This window comes from Mastigoproctus giganteus, chromosome 1, assembly GCF_048544385.1.
Source record: "Mastigoproctus giganteus isolate SK-2022 chromosome 1, ASM4854438v1, whole genome shotgun sequence".
Classification (NCBI taxonomy): Eukaryota; Metazoa; Arthropoda; class Arachnida; order Uropygi; family Thelyphonidae; genus Mastigoproctus; species Mastigoproctus giganteus.
In genome coordinates, this window is record NC_143575.1 from 71,664,572 (window position 1) to 71,684,335 (window position 19,764).

General features: G+C 36.6%; 1 protein-coding gene across 3 annotated transcripts in view; it reads left to right on the forward strand.

The window, feature by feature from the left end:
• didum (dilute class unconventional myosin) overlaps positions 1-19,764 on the forward strand; it is an 814,019-nt gene that overhangs the window by 606,706 nt on the left and 187,549 nt on the right. For all 3 annotated transcript variants that reach the window (XM_090373351.1, XM_090373360.1, XM_090373369.1), the window contains exon 30: positions 1,122-1,199. In XM_090373351.1, coding sequence (XP_090229477.1) covers positions 1,122-1,199 — 78 coding nt within the window. The remainder of the gene's footprint in view (positions 1-1,121; positions 1,200-19,764) is intronic.

Below are 19,764 nucleotides of genomic sequence, written 5' to 3' on the forward strand. Positions count from 1 at the left end.
TGTCTCACCTTACTTAAGGTGAGACAAGGGCAGTTGCATGTTTATTTCCTAAGCCATCAGAAATTGCCAGCTGTAAATTATGAATACCACAACGCATGTGGTATTCATAAGAGGCTTGAAAGAGGCTTGAAATTTCATCCATGATGTCACTTAAATCCAGTTCTGCTTCTACATCATCAGGTTCTAATTCTTTAACTTCTCATTGGTGCTTGACATGTTGGAGGTATTATCAGGGAATTCCTCAATAACCGTTTCTGAGGTCGGTGGATTGGTCAAGCAGGGCAGTTAGCATGGCTACCTCTCTAGACTTTTTTCTGTGGGGTTTCATTAACGATCGAGTGTTTGTTCCATCCTTACCTACCAATCTTGCCAAGCTCAAAACTAAAATTATCGCTGCAGTACAGAAGTTACACCGGATATGTTACATACCGTTGCAACATTTGGGAGGAAATTGAGTTCAGATGGGATGTTTGCGGTATCACCAATGGCAGTCACATTGAACCAGAATGACTGTTCTAGATAAAACTCAATGTCTTTTGCTACAGTATGACAGTTCAATAAATTATATGTCTCCTGAACAAATTTCTATACACTTACAAAGTTGTAAAGTCCTTTTTGAATCACCCTGTATATATTAAAGGGGCCTCAAATTTAAATATGGCTAGGGGGCCTATTTCATCCTTAATCTGATCCGGTCTACAAGTCTCTGATCCGTTCACACTTAGATTATGGTTCTCGGTATATGACTTCTTTGGTATATGACTCACGTGCTTCATTTCAATTTGAATTTTAATAAGTTTGAAAATAGAGTAAGTGTTTACAATTCGTGGCTTTTATGCAACCTATCCTTGGTGTCATATGAAGCAGGCATAGTACTGTAGCATGCATTTCTGATATGCACTATTTTTTTAGAATGTATGTCACACATAATAGCAGAATGAACTGTGTTATACTAACTGCAAATTTCCCTACAGGAATTTAAATGCATCATAGCCTTCTTTAGTATCTACTCAAGCATGAAAATAATTTATAATAAAATATTATCACTAGTTATTTAGTTAATAATATTGTTCCTACACAATAGTTATCTCATACAAAATCTTATCATTCTAATTACACAGAATTTGAAGAAAACCCCACAAGCCCAAACTGAAGCCATCTTGCAGCATGAAATTAACAGGCTAACAGAAGAAAATGTTGTAAGTGTGTGTATATATATGTATATATATAATGGTCCAGTTTTTTTAGAAAAATTAGCTGTTAAAGAACTTATTTCATACCTGTGAATTTAATATGATTTTTATGTATATGAGCAAATGATTGAACAAAGACTTGATGAATCTCTAAAATTTATTTGTTTAGTTATTAAATCTATCATTATTATTATGTATGTATTATTAATAGTAGTAAAGAAGACTAAAATATGCTAGGAAGGGCCCTGCTACATCAGGCAAAGAAAAAGTCTATACCAAACAACATTTATTCCTGGTTTTATATTCTTCCAGTGCTAGAAAATACAATCCAACTGCTCCTTAAAAATCAATAGATTGTCCACTTCAACTATTCAAGAAGGCAGTTTATTTCAGTGGCCTAGCAACCATCTACCTGATATCGATAATTTAACCATTGATGATCCTGCTCAGGTTGCTAATAAACTGAATGAGTATTTTGCATCTACATTCACACATGAGGGATTCTGTAGGAAAATGGAGGACAGAAGCTTATTAAACAGGGAGCTGAATGATTTTGTAAAAACTGAGAGCAAAGTGGAGGAGAAATTGTTGGAGTTAAAGATACGAAAGACAACTGGGGTGAATGGGATCTATCCAGTTATATTAAGTGAGGCAGCAAAGGAAGTAAGCAAACCCTTAGCCATAATTATGAGAGCATTGTTGGACTCAGGGGAGGTCAACATGGACTGGAGATGTGCAAATGTATCCCCAGTTCATAAAGGGGGATCAAAAGATGACATGTCTAATTATAGACCTTTTAGCTTAATATCTGTTCCAGGGAAAATAACGGAATCACTGGTTAAAGAAAGTAATGCAGGATCATCTGGACAGGAAGGGAATGCAATTATACTGCAGTCACAACATGGATTTGTTAAGGAGCAGTCTTGTCTAACCGATCTGATACTATGATGCAGTGACCAAGGAACTGGATGCAAAAATAATTTTGATATCATGTACTGTACAAAGATTTTGTTTCTCTTACACATAATAGACTACTGTACAAATTGGAGAAATGTGGCATTAAGGGCAAGTTACTACTATGGATAATGGGGTGGTTGAGTGGGAGAAGAGAGAAGTAGTTATCAGTGGACACTGCTCTTCATGGACTAATGTTATTAGTGGAGATCCTCAGGGTTCATTGCTGGGCCCATTGTTCTTTTCTGTATTTTTCTGTAATTATGATATTGATAAAGGTATACAGGCTTAAAGTCTAAGTTTGCTGATGATGCAAAGGTTGGAAGAGTGTTTAATGACAGCATGCTACTGCAACAAGATCTAGAAAAATTAGGCAGTTGGGCTGAAAAATGGCAGTTGAAGTTTAACATTGACAAATACAAAGTACTGCATATGGGTAGCAGTAATCCTAGAATAACATATCAAGTGTGTGGTACTACACTCAGGGTAGTGAAAAATGATAAAGATCTGGGGGAGTAATTGTGCATTCAGATATGAAGTTCTCTGAGCAGTGCAGACAAGCTGCTACAGCTCATGGAGTTTTATCAATTGTATACAGGAATTTTGCTAGCAGGGATAAAAAGGTATTTATCCCATTGTATAAAACAGGGGTGGCCAACAAGTCTATCGTTTCTTTAATTTCAGTCGATTATGATGAATTTTAAATATATATAAAAATAGATTAGTCAAAAATCTAAATGTTATTATTATTATGCACGTCACTGCATACGCTTATTACAAATCCATTGAACCACGTGACTACTCTTGTTGCTGCGCATCCTCTGGGCTTGCCTAGTGAAAATTCATGGAGTTACGTTATGGAGAGCATAGTGTATGTGTCAAATTCTTATTTAGCATACTTAATATTAATAATTGGACAGTACTTATACGTAAATTTAACATCCTTTGATTTAAAATGAATACTACGAAAAAAAGTAAAACGTATAATTTTCAGCAAGAGTGGGAACTAGAATACTATTTTGTAATGATAAAAGAAAAATGTTGTTGTTTGACTTGCAATGTTTCCGTGGTTATACCCAAAAAAGGAATTTTATGAAGACGCTTCAATGCACTCCATGGTAAATACCGATTGGATTTTCTGCCTAATAGTGACCTTATAAAAAATAAATTTAAATCCAGATTATTCACACAAGAAAATTTCTTCATGACACCTAATTTACAATCTAAAGCAGTAATTGTAGCATCATTTAAAGTAAGTCACCTTCTTGCAAAAAATGCAAACCATTTTTCTGATGGCCAGTTCATCAAAGATGCATTTTTAGAAATGGCAGATTCTCTTTTTGAAAATTTTAAGAACAAAAATTAAATTAAAAGTGCTCTTCAAGATCTGCAATTACCTTGAAATACTGTGATGCAATGCATCAAAAAAAAAAGAGTAAAAATGTGAACGAACAATTGCGTGCTCATATTGCTAATTGTGTGTCCTTTTCTTTACAACTGGATGAATCTACAGACATCAGTGATACAGTTCAGTTGGCTCATTTTTATTTGTATGGTTTCAATGATTCTGCCACTAGAGAAGCATTGCTGGGTATGGTTTCATTAAAAGAAAGAACTAGAGGTCTTGATATATTTAACGCGTTCAAAAATTTTATTGAAAAAATTAAATTGCCACTACTGAAGCTCGTATGAATAACAGCAGCAATGACATGGCATCTTAACAGATTCATTGCATTGTGCCAAAAGGAAGGTGAATTCCCAGATTTTTTGAGTTACGACTGTATCATCCACCAACGTGTGTTAGCCATCAAAAGATTAAATACTAAAAGTGTTATGGACATAGCTTTCAAAATCATGAATTCCATCAGAGGACAATCTCTTCAAAGGAGACTTTTCAAAATTCAACTCGATGAAAATGAACGACATCTGATATTACATACAGATGTGAGGTGGATGAGTCAGAGTAAGTTTCTAAAGAGAGTTCGAAATTTGCTGAATGAAATTAAAAAATTTGTTGATCAAAGGGGAGATGATTATCAGCAGATACAAGATACGGAGTGGTTGTTGTGATCTGGCTTTTTTGGCAGATTTTACCAGTAAATTTAGTGATCTGAATTTGGAACTACAAGGAAAAAATAAAAATGTGGGTGACATGATTAGTTGCATTTCTGCATATAAATATCAATTTTTGGCAATGGCTAAGGATCTCAAAGAAAAAAATTCGATCATTTTGCAAGGCCATTTGCAAAAATATCCTGTTTTTGAATTTAATAATGAGAAATATATTTCTGAAATTTGAGAAAGTTTTGGACGATTTTGAAACCAGATTCAGTGATTTTAAAACAATTGAAGGCATTGTTCAATATATTTCTTATCCATTTAATGTTGACTTAGATATGAAACAAATTGCAGAAAAAATCGCTGAGATTTTTCACATGGAGAAAATATTACTTAAAAATAAATTATTACATTGCGAAACAATACCTTCCTAAAAGTCAGATCATCAAAAAATGACTTTTGGAAATATGTTTTCCGAGAAAAGTACCTAAATGTAAAAAAAATGCAGCAAACTTTTAAATTCTTGTTTTGGTTACGCATATCTATGTGAATCGGCCTTTTTGTATTTGAAACAAAGACGAAGAATCGCTCTACTCTTAGAGACTTGCATACAGAAGATTATTTACAGTTGGCCTTATCACAACATATCCCCGATTTTGAAAGCTTAGCAGATGACATGAAGACACAAACTTCACATAAATTAAAAATTTAAATACATATGAATTTAAAATAAGAATTCTGAATTGTATTTAATTTTAAAATTTATAAACAACATTTTTCAATGTGTTGATTAACTTTTTTAACTTTGTGCAATGAAATTCTTGAGATGGATCGTGGCACATTTCGAAGAAAAAATGTAAATCTCATCACAAATTAAGTTGGCCACCCCTGGTATAAAGCAATGGTCAGGCCACATTTTGAGGACTGCTTACAGGGTTGGAGGCCTCATTTTAGGAAGGATGTAGAGCTGCTGGAAGAAGTACAGAGAAGGTTAATGAGATTGTTGAAGGGAACAAAGAAGTCTTGTTACTAAGAACGGCTTCAGTTCGGCAAATTTCAGCATCTGGAGTCTAGGCACCTGTGAGGTGATCTGATTGAGCTTTTTAATGCTTTGAAAGGCATGAACAAGCTCACCGGTGCTGAAAGGATTCTTCCTCTTGCTTAGACAATGCACATGAGGAGGCAAAAATTCAAATTGAGGAAGGATGGTTGCAGAATAAATGTGCTGAAGTATGCCTTTAGCCAGCAGTTGTTTGATTGGTGGAAGTACTCTATAAGGTACAACACTGGCCATCTTCTGAACAACATGAAAACAGGTGTGGATATTTTTAAAACTGCCTTGCATATGGTACTGATAATGTCTCAGTTATGGGAGGCCTAAAAACTGCATTGGTATGGGTATTAAAAAAGGAAATTGAGACATAGTAGTAATGGCTGTCTTTTTCATCTCATCTGTGCACTGAAAAGGAGACTGAATATCTTCTTAAAGTAGAAAATTTGGCAAGCATTTACTACTATATACAGAGAATTACTGAAAGGAGAGAAAATTTAAATAGTGTATGTAACTCATGTAAGCATATGGATACACATTGGCTTTCTTTGTTTAAATATTTTTAATAGACACAGAATAATTGGCAACCCCTGACAGGTTTGTTTAGAAAATACATTAGAAACGGTGCGAAAAGCTGTATTAAAAGCAGTGCGAAAAGCTGTATTAACAGCTTTTCGGTGCGAAAAAGCTGTATTAACAGCTTTTCGCACTGCTTCTAATGTATTCTTTAAACAAACTTGTCAGAGGTTGCCAATTCAGAGTTACCACCTTAAAATGCAACAAGTAGCCACTAGTGAGTTGCACTGAATCGTGTCCAAATCCAGTTCATGATGCAAAAAAAAAAAAAAAAAACATACTAATGGCCTTCCCAAGAAAGAATTTCTGAATTGCAAACTTCTGTTGAAAGCAATCATGAACAGGTCAAGCAAGCTGATGAGTTTAGTAGGTATGTTACCCTCACTTATGTTGGAAGTCTATTCATATTCTTCACTTCTGGCTTGAATGAAGCAAGTTACTTGATTACTTGTTTCTTTTATTAAATATTGTCAATTTTTGAAAATCCAAATATATCTCTTCAGTGCAGCATATTTCACATCCATGTACTGAGGCCATTACTCTGAGATATACTAAAGAATGTTATCTCCAAATGTGTTTTATCAACAGTTTTTACATCTTTCATTTCCATTTTGGAAATTGACAAATAGAAATGTCTATAAAATTTCTACTGACAGTGTCCTTTGGAGTGTAAAACAAGACAATGAAATTTCTGTTCTTTGGTTCAGTGAGGAAGTACCTTATTACTGCAGTGACCATGTGATGCACAAATTTCCATTGAAAAATTGTTCTTAGAAATGCCAGGATAGCCCAAACTTCAACAACTGGCAATGCATCATTTTCAAATTTTTTTGTGAACCTGTCCATTTCTTCTTGGTGTCATTAAATATAAAGAAATAAATGAAACAATAGATGTTTTAAAGCTCAGTTCTGTCAGTTTCAGTGTAAGAACCTGCTAGATACTGTTATGAAAGAAGAAATAATTGTTGTGCAATGGTCCTTGGTTGGGAAACCGAAAAGTGCACAAGGAAGCTTGAAATATAAGAAAATTATTCCAAGCCATATTTGGCATTTTAACAATTCTGCATAGAAATGCTGAGTTCAAGGAAAAACACACATTTCGAATCTTCTCTCTGGTGAAACTTTGGAAATGCTCTTGGCAATCAATTATAGACATCAGGGCATTGTGATTCAGCATTTCTGAAGATTGCAAAGTACCAGTATCTTGCGTGAAGCATTCATAATCAGTTAATGTCTCAAACGAGACTATCCAAGCAGAAATCCACAGGCAGAAAAATCCTAAGTACGCTTTTAATATAAAATATGAATGTTTTCACAGAAATTTGGTTTATAGTATAGTGTAGGCCTTCAATATAAACTTAAAAACAATTCCTGCTTTTCCAAACATTCTACGTTCCTCCTGCCTTTTTGCAGAAAATCTCCTGTTTTCCTACTGCTTGGAGTTACCTGATTATTAGCTTTCGAAAGTCAAAAGTTTGCAGATATGGTTAAGAAGTATCTCAATTCCAAATAGACTGGACCAATAAATCAGAATATCTTATTAACAATGATTTTAACTTTCCATATAGGGTTTAGAACTTGAGATGCTTGATCTTTTGGTGGTAAAACATATTTGGATTTATTTGATTTTATACCAATATGCTAGAAGAAGCAAGGGAAAGCAGCACCTTCAACATGATTACACTGGTTCAACAATATTTTTTTCCAATCAAAGTTGTAAACACACTTTTCTAAGCCAGGTTTGTGTGCTGATTTAGTTTGATTGTAAAGTATTAAAGTATGTTAAGTAAGTAAGCTGATTAAGTATGTTCTTAATATTTAAATTTTTTTTTCCTAGCACATGTAATGCTCATAATACTACTAGTCATATTTTGTACAAGTTAATTAAGATGATTTCATTACAAAACATATACTTTATTACTTTTACAGTTTAAACCCAATAAACTTTATACACATAGCTAAAATAATAAGATAAAATAAAAAAGATATGTAATATTTAAAAATTTTCAAATGATTTCCTTTAATACATTTTGTCTGGAATTCCAGGGTACAGCATCAGCTGTAATCTGCCAACATAAGTTCATTACCAGAAACTTTAGTAGCAGTTTTCCATCAACTTTATTGTCTTGACAGAATCATTCCCTGCTTGTCACTCTCCAGGCAAGCTTTTTGAGAAAAAAGTCTAACTAAAAATGCAAGAAATTAAGTTTCATTGACATATAGCATCCCATTTCTTTATATGTATCAAGCAATTTCTTAATTCAATCTTTTATGTAGACCTGTGGTTACCCAAAAAATTTCCAAAAAGCCATTTGAAAGTCTGCCGTGCTTTTAGTTTTAATACAATTAAGCATTTTTCAAATCTGTCATCCTGCAGAAACTCTAAGATTTGAGGCCCTACAAAGATACCCTCTTTCACATATGTGTTACTAATCTTTGTCAAAATCAGATGGTTTTATTTCAGTTCAGCCTAGGATAAAGCTGGCCTGCTACCATCCCATTTTTCTTCAAACTCATGTATTAATGATCTTGGTAAAACACCTCCCATCATTCCCAGCATGCTCCATTCAAGTAATTAATCGTGGAAGCTACTAAAAGTTTCATACCTATTAAGAAATATTGTAAACTTTGGGTTTTGGGTTTTCCTTAGCAAACAGACCAATCGACCAAAATACAGACGCATTTTACAAACATTAGCATTAGCATTTAGCATTAGCATTAGTAGAGGCATTTGATGCAAGAAAGCAAGCTTATGCAGCATCAGCCAAAAAAAAAAAAAAAAAAAAACCACTTCCACTTCACCCCTCTGTTCGTTCAAAATACCTGTCCAGCTGAGCCTTAAACTTATTTAGGCTATCAACCTCCACCACAAGGGATGGAAGTCTGTTCCACCAACCAACCACCCGCTGGCTAAAGGCAAATTTCTGCACGTCTATCCTACATCTGTCTTTCCTCAATTTGAATTTATGCCCTCTCAGGTGATTATTCTGAGCTAGAGGAAGAATCCCATCAGCATTTAGCATGCTTAAACCATTCAAGGCTTTATACACCTCTATCAGATCACCTCGCTGGTGCCTAGTCTCCAGACACTGTAATTTGCAAAAATTAAGCCTTTCTTCGTAAGAGCACCCCTTTGTTCCATTCACTAATCTTGTTGCCCTTCTCTGTACTCGTTCCAGCAGCTCTACATCCTTCTTGAAATGAGGCCTCCAGACCTGTATACAGTACTCTAGGTGTGGCCTGACCATCGCCTTATACAATGGAATAATCACCTCCTTATCCCTGCTGGAAAAATTCCTGTATATCATTGACAATACTCCATGAGCTACTCTTGCAGCCCGTCTGCACTGCTCAGAGAACTTCATATCTGCCTGCACAACCACCCCCAAGTCCCTTTCATTCTCTACCACTGTCAGTGTTATACCACAGAGTTGATACGTTGCTCTGGGGTTGCTGTTTCCCATGTGTAGTACTTTACATTTGTCAATGTTAAACTTCATTTGCCACCTCTCAGCCCATCTGCTCAACCTTTCCAGATCCTGTTGCAACAGCATAGTGTCAGTAGTGTCCTTGACAACCCTGCCAACCTTTGTATCGTCTGCAAACTTGGACATTAATCCCGATATACCATCATCAATATCATTTATAAATACAGAAAACAATAATGGACCCAACACTGAGCCCTGAGGGACTCCACTAATAACATCAGTCCACGATGAGCAGTGTCCATTGATTACCACTCTCTGTCTTCTGCCCCTCAACCACCCCTTTATCCATAGCAGCAATTTGCCTCCAATGTCACACTGCTCCAATTTGTGTAGCAGTCTTCCATGTGCAACAGTATCAAAAGCCTTTCTAAGATCCAAGTATATAATATCAAAGTTATTCCCTGCATCCAGTTCTTTTGTGACTGCATCATAGTATCCAATCAAGTTGGTCAGGCAAGACTTCCCCTTAACAAAACCATGCTGTGTCTGAGCTATAACTGAAGTCTTGTCTAAATGATCCTGCAGTGCTTCTTTAACCAGTGCCTCCATTAATTTTCCTGGAACAGAAGTTAAGCTCACAGGTCTATAATTACTTGTGTCAGCCTTTGATCCTCCTTTGTGAATTGGGGTCACATTTGCACATTTCCAGTCTATGGGTACCTCCCCTGAGTCCAAGGAAGCTCTCATAATTATGGCTAAGGGTTTGCTTACTTCCTTTGCTGCCTCCTTTAATATAACTGGATAGATCCCATCCACTCCGGGTGCCTTTCTTGTGTTTATCTTCAACAGTTTCTCCTCCACTTTACTCCCAGTTATTTCAAGATTCTGTAACTTACTGCTAGAGTTGAATACACCTCTGGCATTCCCCTCGCTGAATAACTCCTCATGTGTGAATGTCGATGCAAAATATTCATTTAGTTTGTTAGCTACCTGAGCAGGATCATCAACACTTGACCCATCAATATCAAGTGGACCAATCTGATTCATCCCCTTCCTTCTAGAGTTTACATAAGTAAAGAACTCTTTGCTGTTTTTCTTTGCATCCCTTGCCAAGGATTTCTCGTAATCTGCCTTCGCCTGCCTAACCTCCTTTGTAACTTGGTTGCATATCAACTTGTATCTATCATAGGCTTCTGTGTCATGTGTTAATTTGTAAGTATCCCATCCATTTTTCTTCTCTGCCATATGCCTCATTAGTTCATCTGACATCCATTTTGGCCTAAACCTTGAACAATATTTCTTAGTTGGTATGTAAAGCCTAGTAGCTTCCAAGATAAGTTCTTTGAATGCTTCCCATTTTGAATTTGCTGTTGCTAACATCATCAGTTGGTTCCACTGTATAGAATTTAAATACTGTCTCAGTCCATCATAGTCGCCTTTACGGAAGCAATAACCCTTCCCTTTACCCCTAATGGTAGTTACCTCTTTGAGTAAATCCCACTTCAGCACACTGTGATCACTGCCACCTAGTGGTTCATTTATCTGCAGATTCTTAATGCATGAAGAATCACTGCTGATAATCAAATCAAGAGTATTACTCCCTCTAGTTGCCTCCCGAACATGCTGATGTAGAAAACAATCATCCAATAAATCCACAAAAGCCCTGCTAGTGTGTGAGTATCCAGCCCCCAAATTCCAGTTAATATCTGGGAAATTAAAATCTCCCATTATAAGACACTCTGATTTACTGGCCCACTCTATTTCCCTGTACAGTTCCTTATTATACTCATCAGAGTCATTAGGCCTATAGCACACTCCTACTCTCAATTTTGATCTCCCAATGTTTATGTCACACCAAACTGACTCCACACTGCACTGTCCAGCGATGTCGACTGGCTTCACTTCCTTGGTTTTTATGTGTTTCTTAACTAATAGCATAACACCTCCCCCCTTCCTATCCTGTCTATCCTTTCTGTAGACGTTGTACTCCCCAAATTGCAGTTCCGCATCCCTTATATCTGTGTGACACCACGTCTCTGATATCCCAACAATATCTGCCTTCGATGTTTTGAGCAATACCTCAAATTCATCAAATTTATTTACTAAACTCCTAGCATTGGTGTACACGCAAGTATACCTGCACCTGTTTCTATTCTTAGCTACCCTAACACAACCCATGTGTTTACTTGTACCGCAATGGCTCCCAGCAGTCTCTGAAATACCATGCATCTTGTTTTTCAGGCTTCTGCTCATTCTAATAGAAGCAGTGCAAGAATCTCTTTCACCTCTGCCAGTGGCTACTGTCAATCTATTGGTCTTTGTCTCCCCCCAAGCTAGCAGTTTTCCGACCCACCTAACACTGCCTCGATAGCATCAGCAAATATTCTTGCACCCTTTCTATTTAAGTGTATCCCATCCCTGTAGAAGCAATCTCTCCTGTTAACAAGTACAGTCCAGGCTGAAAAAAATTCTACCCCTTGAGCCTTGCACAATCTTTCCAGGGCCGAATTGATCGACAAGGCTCTCATCATATACTCCCTCCTAACGTGTCTGGGCAGAATTGCAGACACTTTCAAATTCAACCCTAATTCTCGGCTTTTGTTCAACAGTGACCTGTACTTGTTAAGTAATTCTGCCGGTCTCCTACTCTTAATATTATTTGTGCCAACGTGTACAACTATATCACCTTTTGTGCCCTTAAAAGATGATATTCGCTCTACAACGTCATCAACCTTTGCCCCTGGCAGACATACCCTGGTCCTGTTCCACCTATCTTTTTTACAAAGCATGTTCCCCGTTTCCCTGACAATAGAGTCACCAACAACTACTAGTTCCTTCGGGACCAGCGCATTCTGCCTTGGGGGTTGTCTCTGTGTCACGCGATGCCCAAGTGCAAGCTCTGGCGTTGATGTGGGCAGCTGAGAGCTTGATGGGCCCCTCAATTTAGTTTCTTCGAGGGCATCCACCCTGTCCTTCAAGCTCTCATATAGGCCCATAAGAACGCTGAGTTGTTGCCTGATATCGATACACTCCTTGCATCGCGCACACACAAAGACATCCCCCTTGGCAGTATCATGTCCCGTACCCGATTGCTCTGCAAACATCAAGCAAACAGTGCATTTTATAAGGCTGTGAGTCAGAGGACAACTGCCCCCCTCAGTTCTGCTCTGAGCCACAGCACTTCCATTAGCTTGAGCCTTTTGCTTTGCTGCTCTGGTCTGAGTCATGATTCTATTAATTTATTAATTAATTATGTTATGTTATTAATTATATTACGTTTGTAATCTAAGTCGTTATATGTATTTATTTAAACGTACAATTTAACTGCTAACGAAGTTCAACTAACGCTATCTAGTACGGTATATAACCTACGGTATATCTAGTACGGTATCACAATGGCGGGAAAGTTAATAACGGTAGCGGTAGTTACGAACACGTGGAAATCCTTACCGATACTTTTACAAGGCCGAGTAAAGAATAAATACACCAAATTAATCAAAAAATCACAAAATAATGTTATACTACTAAATTTAAATCAAAAGTTTTAGAAAAACAATAATTTCAAATCAATAAATAAGAAAATTCCACTTAGCGGCTTGGAACACGACTGTCACTAGTAGCCTCGTCAGCAGTAGCTTGTTCAAGGTTTAGGCCTAAATGGTTATCAAAATAAAAATAAACTAATGAGACTCGTGACAGAGAAGAAAAATGCATGGAATGCATATCAATTATCAAGCGACTCAGAAGCCTATGGCATTTATAAGCTAGTCTGTAACAGGTCACAAAGGAGGTTAGGCAGGCGAAGGCAGATTACGAGAAATATTTGGCAAAGGATGCTAAGAAAAACAGCAAGGATTTCTTTACTTATATAAACTCTAAAAGGAAGGGGATGAATCTGATTGGTCCATTTGATATTGATGGTTTGATTGTTAATGATCCTGCTCAGATAGCAAACAAACTGAATGAGTATTTTGCATCTACATTCATACATGAGAGGTTATTAAGGTTTGAAAATGGCAGAAGGTTATCAAATTGTAGCAGGGTGCTTAATGATTTTGTAATAACGGAGAGCAAAGTGGAGGAGAAATTGTTGAAGTTAAACATTAGAAAGACACCTGGGGTAGATGGGATCTATCCAGTTATATTAAAGGAGGCGGCAAAGCAACTAAGCAAACCCTTAGCCATAATTATGAGAGCATCCTTGGACTCAGGGGAGATCCCCACGGACTGGAGATGCGCAAATGTATCCCCAATTCACAAAGGGGGGATCGAAGGGTGACACGAGTAATTACAGACCAGTTAGTTTAACTTCTGTTCTGGGTAAAATAATGGAGTCACTGGTTAACGATGCATTGCAGGATCATCTAGACAACACTGCAGCAATAATTCAGACACAGAATGGGTTTGTTAAGGGAAAGTCTTGTCTGACAAATTTGATAGGATATTATGATGTAGTTACAAAGGAACTGGATGCAAAAAATAATTTTGATATCATATATTTGGATTTCATGAAAGCTTTTGACACTGTTGCACATGGAACACTATTGTACAAATTGGAGCAGAATGGTATTAAGGGTAAGTTGCTACAGTGGATAAAAGGATGGTTGAGTGGGAGAAGACAGAGGCTTGTAATCAATGGGTGCTGCTCTTCGTGGACTAATGTTATTAGTGGAGTCCCACAGGGTTCGGTGTGGGGTCCACTGTTGTTTTGTATATTTATCAATGATATTGATGAAGGTATATCAGGTTTAGTGTCGAAGTTTGCAGATGATACAAAGGTTGGCAGGGTTGTTAATGACAGTAATGGCAGTGTGCTACTGCAACAGGATCTAGAAAATTTGGGCAGATGGGCTAAGAAGTGGCAACTGAAATTTATTCTTGACAAATGCAAAGTACTGCATATGGGTATAAGTAACCCCAGAGCAACGTACCGTCCTTAAGTGGTACCAACTGTGTGGTACTACACTTAAGGTAGTAGAAAATGAAAAAGACCTGGGAGTAATTGTGCAGTCAGATATGAAGTTTTCTGAGCAATGCAGATGCTGCAAGGGCAGGTCATGGGGTTTTGTCAATGATATATAGGAATTTTTCTAGCAGGGAAAAGGTGGTGATTGTTCCTCTGTATAAGGCAATGGTCAGGCCACACCTTGAGTATTGCATACAGATCTGGATGCCTCATTTTAGGAAGGATGTAGATTTGCTTGAACATGTACAGAGAAGGGCAGCAAGATTGGTAAGGGGAATGATGGGATCCTCTTACCAAGAGAGGCTTAAGTTCTGCAAATTGCAGTGGCTGGAGACTAGGCACCTGCGCGGTGATCTGATGGAGGTGTATAAGGCCTTGAATGGACTGAGCATGCTGAATTCTGATGGGATCCTTCCACTTGTTTAGATTATGAACCTGAGGGGGCATAAATTCAAATTAAGAAAAGACAAATGTAGAATAGATGTGCAGAAATTTTCTTTTAGCCAATGGGTGGTTAATTGCTGGAACAAACTTCCATCTGTCGTTGTGGAAGTTGATAGGTTAAATAAATTTAAGGAGGAACTGGACAGGCATTTGGACGGAATGGTGTGATTTTTTTTTTTTGGTTGATGTTGTATAAGCTCATACACTTGCTTTCTTGCATCACATGCCACTACTACTACATAGGCAACCTCCTTGGCTAGATCATGTGATGTTCTAGAATGATCCGCAAATATTTCACTTTGCACATTTTTTGAGACTGTGATGCTTTGCGGATTCGTTCCCTTTGTATCTCTTCCCCCAAGCTTGATGTCCCAACTATATTTTGAAAAACAAATAAAGCAAATGTTTCTTTTATTAAATGTGCATTGCAGTGTTATCAGTTTTACACCAGTTTATTCTGTTTCCAGTGTGGCTTCCGATAGATGAATTTCCTTGATTTAGTGTTAGTAGATGCAGTATACATTGAAGATAGGAGGAACTATCTTTTTTGTTTTTTAAAAACAATTCATTGCAATTCTTTCGGTTATATTTCTTATACCAAGAAACAATTGAGTGCATTTTTATTTATTTTTTAATTTTTCTGTATAACGCTCGTGAGTGACGGTGGCCTTCTGTGTCACTCATGCTCCGTGTAACTTAGTTCACTTTAGCCACTGGTGGAGCACACATGTGGGAAATTCAAACAAATCCAGTGATGCATTCTATAATCAAGGTCAACACACATCCAGTGATGCATTCTATAATCAAGAAAATGCATACCTGAACATACATTTTTGCTGTTTGTGCATTAATTAATAGATTTTTCTGATTTTTAAATTTGGAACATCACAGAAAACACTTCTGTTTATGTATATTGAGAGTTTCAATTTTGTAGATAGAATAGAAATTATAGAAATATTAGTTAATTTCACTATGATAATTTTCACCCCCTGCAGACTAACAGCGCTTGAAAACCGGACTGGACTGAAATGGTGTTTATTGGAAATAATATTCCTGTAAAATTGCTAGCCAAGATAATCCCTACACAGGCTGGTGCATAGGGAGGGGAGTGGAAGAAAGGAAGCACAAAGATGCCGGAACTGGTGCAGTACAACGGATCACAGTTAGTTAAAGGCTCACAATGAAGTTTAGCATTAACACATACAGGTCCAAACAGTTTTCCACACATTATTCATGCAATTTATTCTTAATTCATTCCATAAGTTGTTGTGTTAAAGCATTCATGGCAATGTTGTGTTGTGTGGAAGAAATGCAATTTCGATTTTAATATCTGTTACCAGAGATTCGAGAACAGTCTGGCCACCAAGGACATTGTCAAATACAGTAGAACCCGGATAAGAAATTCCCGCATAAGAAGTTTTCTCCTGTACTAGGTTTGGTTTCTTAAGTCCCAGTTTCACCTCTATGTATTGTAATGTATTATTTTCCCACGTAAGAAGTTTCCCAGGTAAAAAGTTTGTGATAAAGAATACACAGAGTATTATTATAATGACATTTTCCCACTTAAAATATGTTTTTTAAAAATAGAAATTCTTTATTTTTAGTATTAAAAAATATTAAACAATATAAACATTTGGTAAGTTAGTGCATTGCATAATTTTAGTTCGTAGTAAACTGCCAAAGTAGGTGAAATGGCATCATTTTTTACATCTCATATTGTGAATGCTTTCATCGAGTTGCCCTGATATTCACTACCTCCAATAAGCAACGCTTCACTACTGAGAAGACTAATTTTACTTATTCTCTGTGGATACCACCATCACCCCTGCGTAGTGGTATCCACCAAGAATCCACTAGCAGAGTGTTGTCTGTTTGAGAATCCAGTGTCGAAGCATTGCTTATTCTAGGTAGTTCAATATCAGAACAACTTGTTGTGAAGGCATTCACAATATGAGATATCACAAAAAAGATGCCACCTACCTTGGTGATTTACTGCGAACTAAAATTATGCAACGCACTAACTTGATTGATTAGTCAATTTTACGTAGTCTGACGTTTTCAGCCTTAAAACCTTTTTAGTATAAAAATTTAGATATAATGGAAGTGACATATTGCAATTGTTTTCATCAATATCCATAATTGGATAGCTTCGACCACATGAAGCATTAGTTCCAATTTTTCTGAACAGTTCTGAATTACTTAGTGAATTGTTTGTCTTATTGTAATTGTGGCCTTCTAAAGTATGTTGAAACTCCAAAGGAGCGCATCCTTCCAACTTGGTAATGAGTATTTGGTGGTGAGTTTAATGAACAGAATATTAAGCAATTAGAAATCCTGAGTTTAAAAATGTTTCCCATAGGCAGCGTAAATATTTATAAATTCTAAAATAGTACTTAAAAATGATCTTTAACTTATGTATGTGTATCGTTTCATTTTCATTTCTGTAGTTAATATTTCATATCCCTAAGTCATTTAAGAAGTTTTCCCGTGTAAGAAGTTCTAAACCTCCAGTCCCTTGGAAAACGTCTTATCCGGGTTCTACTGTACTAGCAAAGCCTTTCTTGAAAGATCATTTTTCTCACAATATCTTTTAACAGCTGGCCAAAAATCATATGAACCACTCTTCAAAAATATTCTAACCCATGCTTTTCACGTTGAGTACTATTTTACCAGTAAGCTTGCTTTGTTGTAACCTGTTAGTGCTATAGGATTTTCTGTATGAAAAACAAGTGAGGGTTTTAATTTTAAATCTCCTGTTGTGTTTCCTCCAATAAAAAGAGTAAATTGGTCTTTGACTGTCTTAAAATCACTGCAGATTTTTCCTCACAGCTAATTAATCTTCAAGAAGGCATGTGCTTTCAAAATATGCCGGTTTCCTCTACATTAAAAATTAATTGGTGTGGTTCCCCTTTCTGTTATGGTGTTAAAAATTCTACAATATGCCCTTTACTGCCTCTCCAGAAATTTTGATATTGCACAAGTTGTTGCAGCATTCAAAGAGATTAAATCGTCCAAGACTAGTATTAAAAGCTTCTTCATTTCATTCACACTGTCACCAAATTCTTTACACACATATGTAAACAATGCTTTTTCCATAATTATTCTTATACTAATGAGCCTCTGTTGTTTCATATCCTTAATACATATGAGTAAAAGCTTTTCTGTTCTTTCCATAACATTGCCTCTTGTTACTTTGGTTACACCCATGGAGATAACAGATGGGGAATGGCTTTCTCATGTACATTCATAAACTGACTCAACAAATACATAAAGTATAATTGGTTTAACAGCAACATGATCCTTTGTGAGCTAGGAGAGACCATAGTGTGCATGTGATGGATGCCACTTTCGTGGGAGGCACATGATCCTGAATATCTCAATCTATACACTCTAAGCAATGATGAAGCAAAGGCTCACACAAGTAGGAGGTAGGAAATGATTTTAACATTATTTATTTGGACTTCAGCAAAGCATCTGACTCTGTCCTACAAGAGGTTACTGTGTAAAGTGGAATGTGTTGATATTAGAGATAAGATTCTTAAATGGAATGCAGAGGGTTGTAATTATAGTTATTATTCAAATTGGACTGGTGTTAGAATTGGCATCCCTCAAGGATTGGTGCTGAGAGTGATATTGTTTCGGACTTTCTTAAATGATATTGATGAAGAAATACAGGGAATGATGAATTTACAGATGAAGATTAGAAGAGTGGTAAATGACCAGTGCCAAGCAACATTCCTTCAGAATAACTTGTAAGGGCTTCCACTATGGCCAGAAAAATGGCAGCTATGTTTTTATGCTGGAAATTGCAAGATTTTACACAGGGAAAATAATAAAATAACTTTTACATTGGGAGGAGCTGTGTTAAAGACAGTAGAGGAGAGAGAGAGAGAGAGAGAGAGAGAGAGAGAGAGAGAGAGAGAGAGAGAGAGAGAGAGAGATTACTATCCTGGCAGATATAAAGTTCTCCATGCATTGTAGACAGGTAGCAAGGAGGGCCTATGGTCCTATTGATTTATAGGACACTTGCTTGTAAAGATAGGGAAGTCATAATCTTTATATAGAATGCAATGGTGAAGACACACATGAAGTACTGTGTTCATGTATGGCAAGTGCACCTAAAGAAAAACATCAAGTTTCTTGATATCGAAGCATCCTGTTTTCATTCCCAACAAAAGGTTCAAGATAATGCCAAGTGCAAGAAGGGTAATGGCAACCATATTTTGGGACACGCAGGGGGATAAATTTGATGGATTTCAATTGGGGTGCAATGATTAGTGTAATATCAGGCCACATTGCCCAGACTGAAGAGTGCTGATGCACGAGAGTGCACATCTGCACACTATATGCACCACTCTTGAACACTTGGGTTTAGGAGACTTTCCCCATCCTCTCTGTAGTCCTGATTTGGTGCCATCTGATTTCTACCTTTCTCCATATTTAAACAGGATAGGCGATGATATTTGGATGAAGCCATCCAAGAGGAGATCAGGAAACTGCTGTGTCATAAAAATACAGCTTTCTACTTTGTGGTTTTGATCAATCACGATATTTTATTAAAGAAGAAAAGGCTTTTATCAGGAAGGAATTCAGAAAGATTTTCCAAATAGCTGAGAAAAAAGGTTTATGGAGGTAATGATTCTTCATTTGTCTCTTACATTTCTGAGCAATCTAAAATAGATTTGTACTTTATTCGTGCATGACTAGTGCTTGAACATGTGTGGAAACTGTGTCAAAAAATAGTTTAAGGATGTGTTTTATCAGAAACAACTATATACATCAGTGACAAAGTAATTGCAATAAAAAAAGGGAATCTTACTTTTTGAATTCCCCTTTTAGATTTTTTTTTTACATTTGACCTAATGTAAAAGAACTAAGACTTCAGAATCTAGATACAGCAGGCCCCTATTATAACGCGGTTCGCTTTACGCTGATTCGCTATAACGCTGTTCTTATATTATAACCTGTATCTGACTATAACGCTGTCACAGATCACTATAATGCTCTTTTACAGATTGCATTTTTGGCATATTTAACGAAATCGTTTCATTTGATGGGGTCAATATCTTGAAAATGAATAGCAAAACAGCAGTA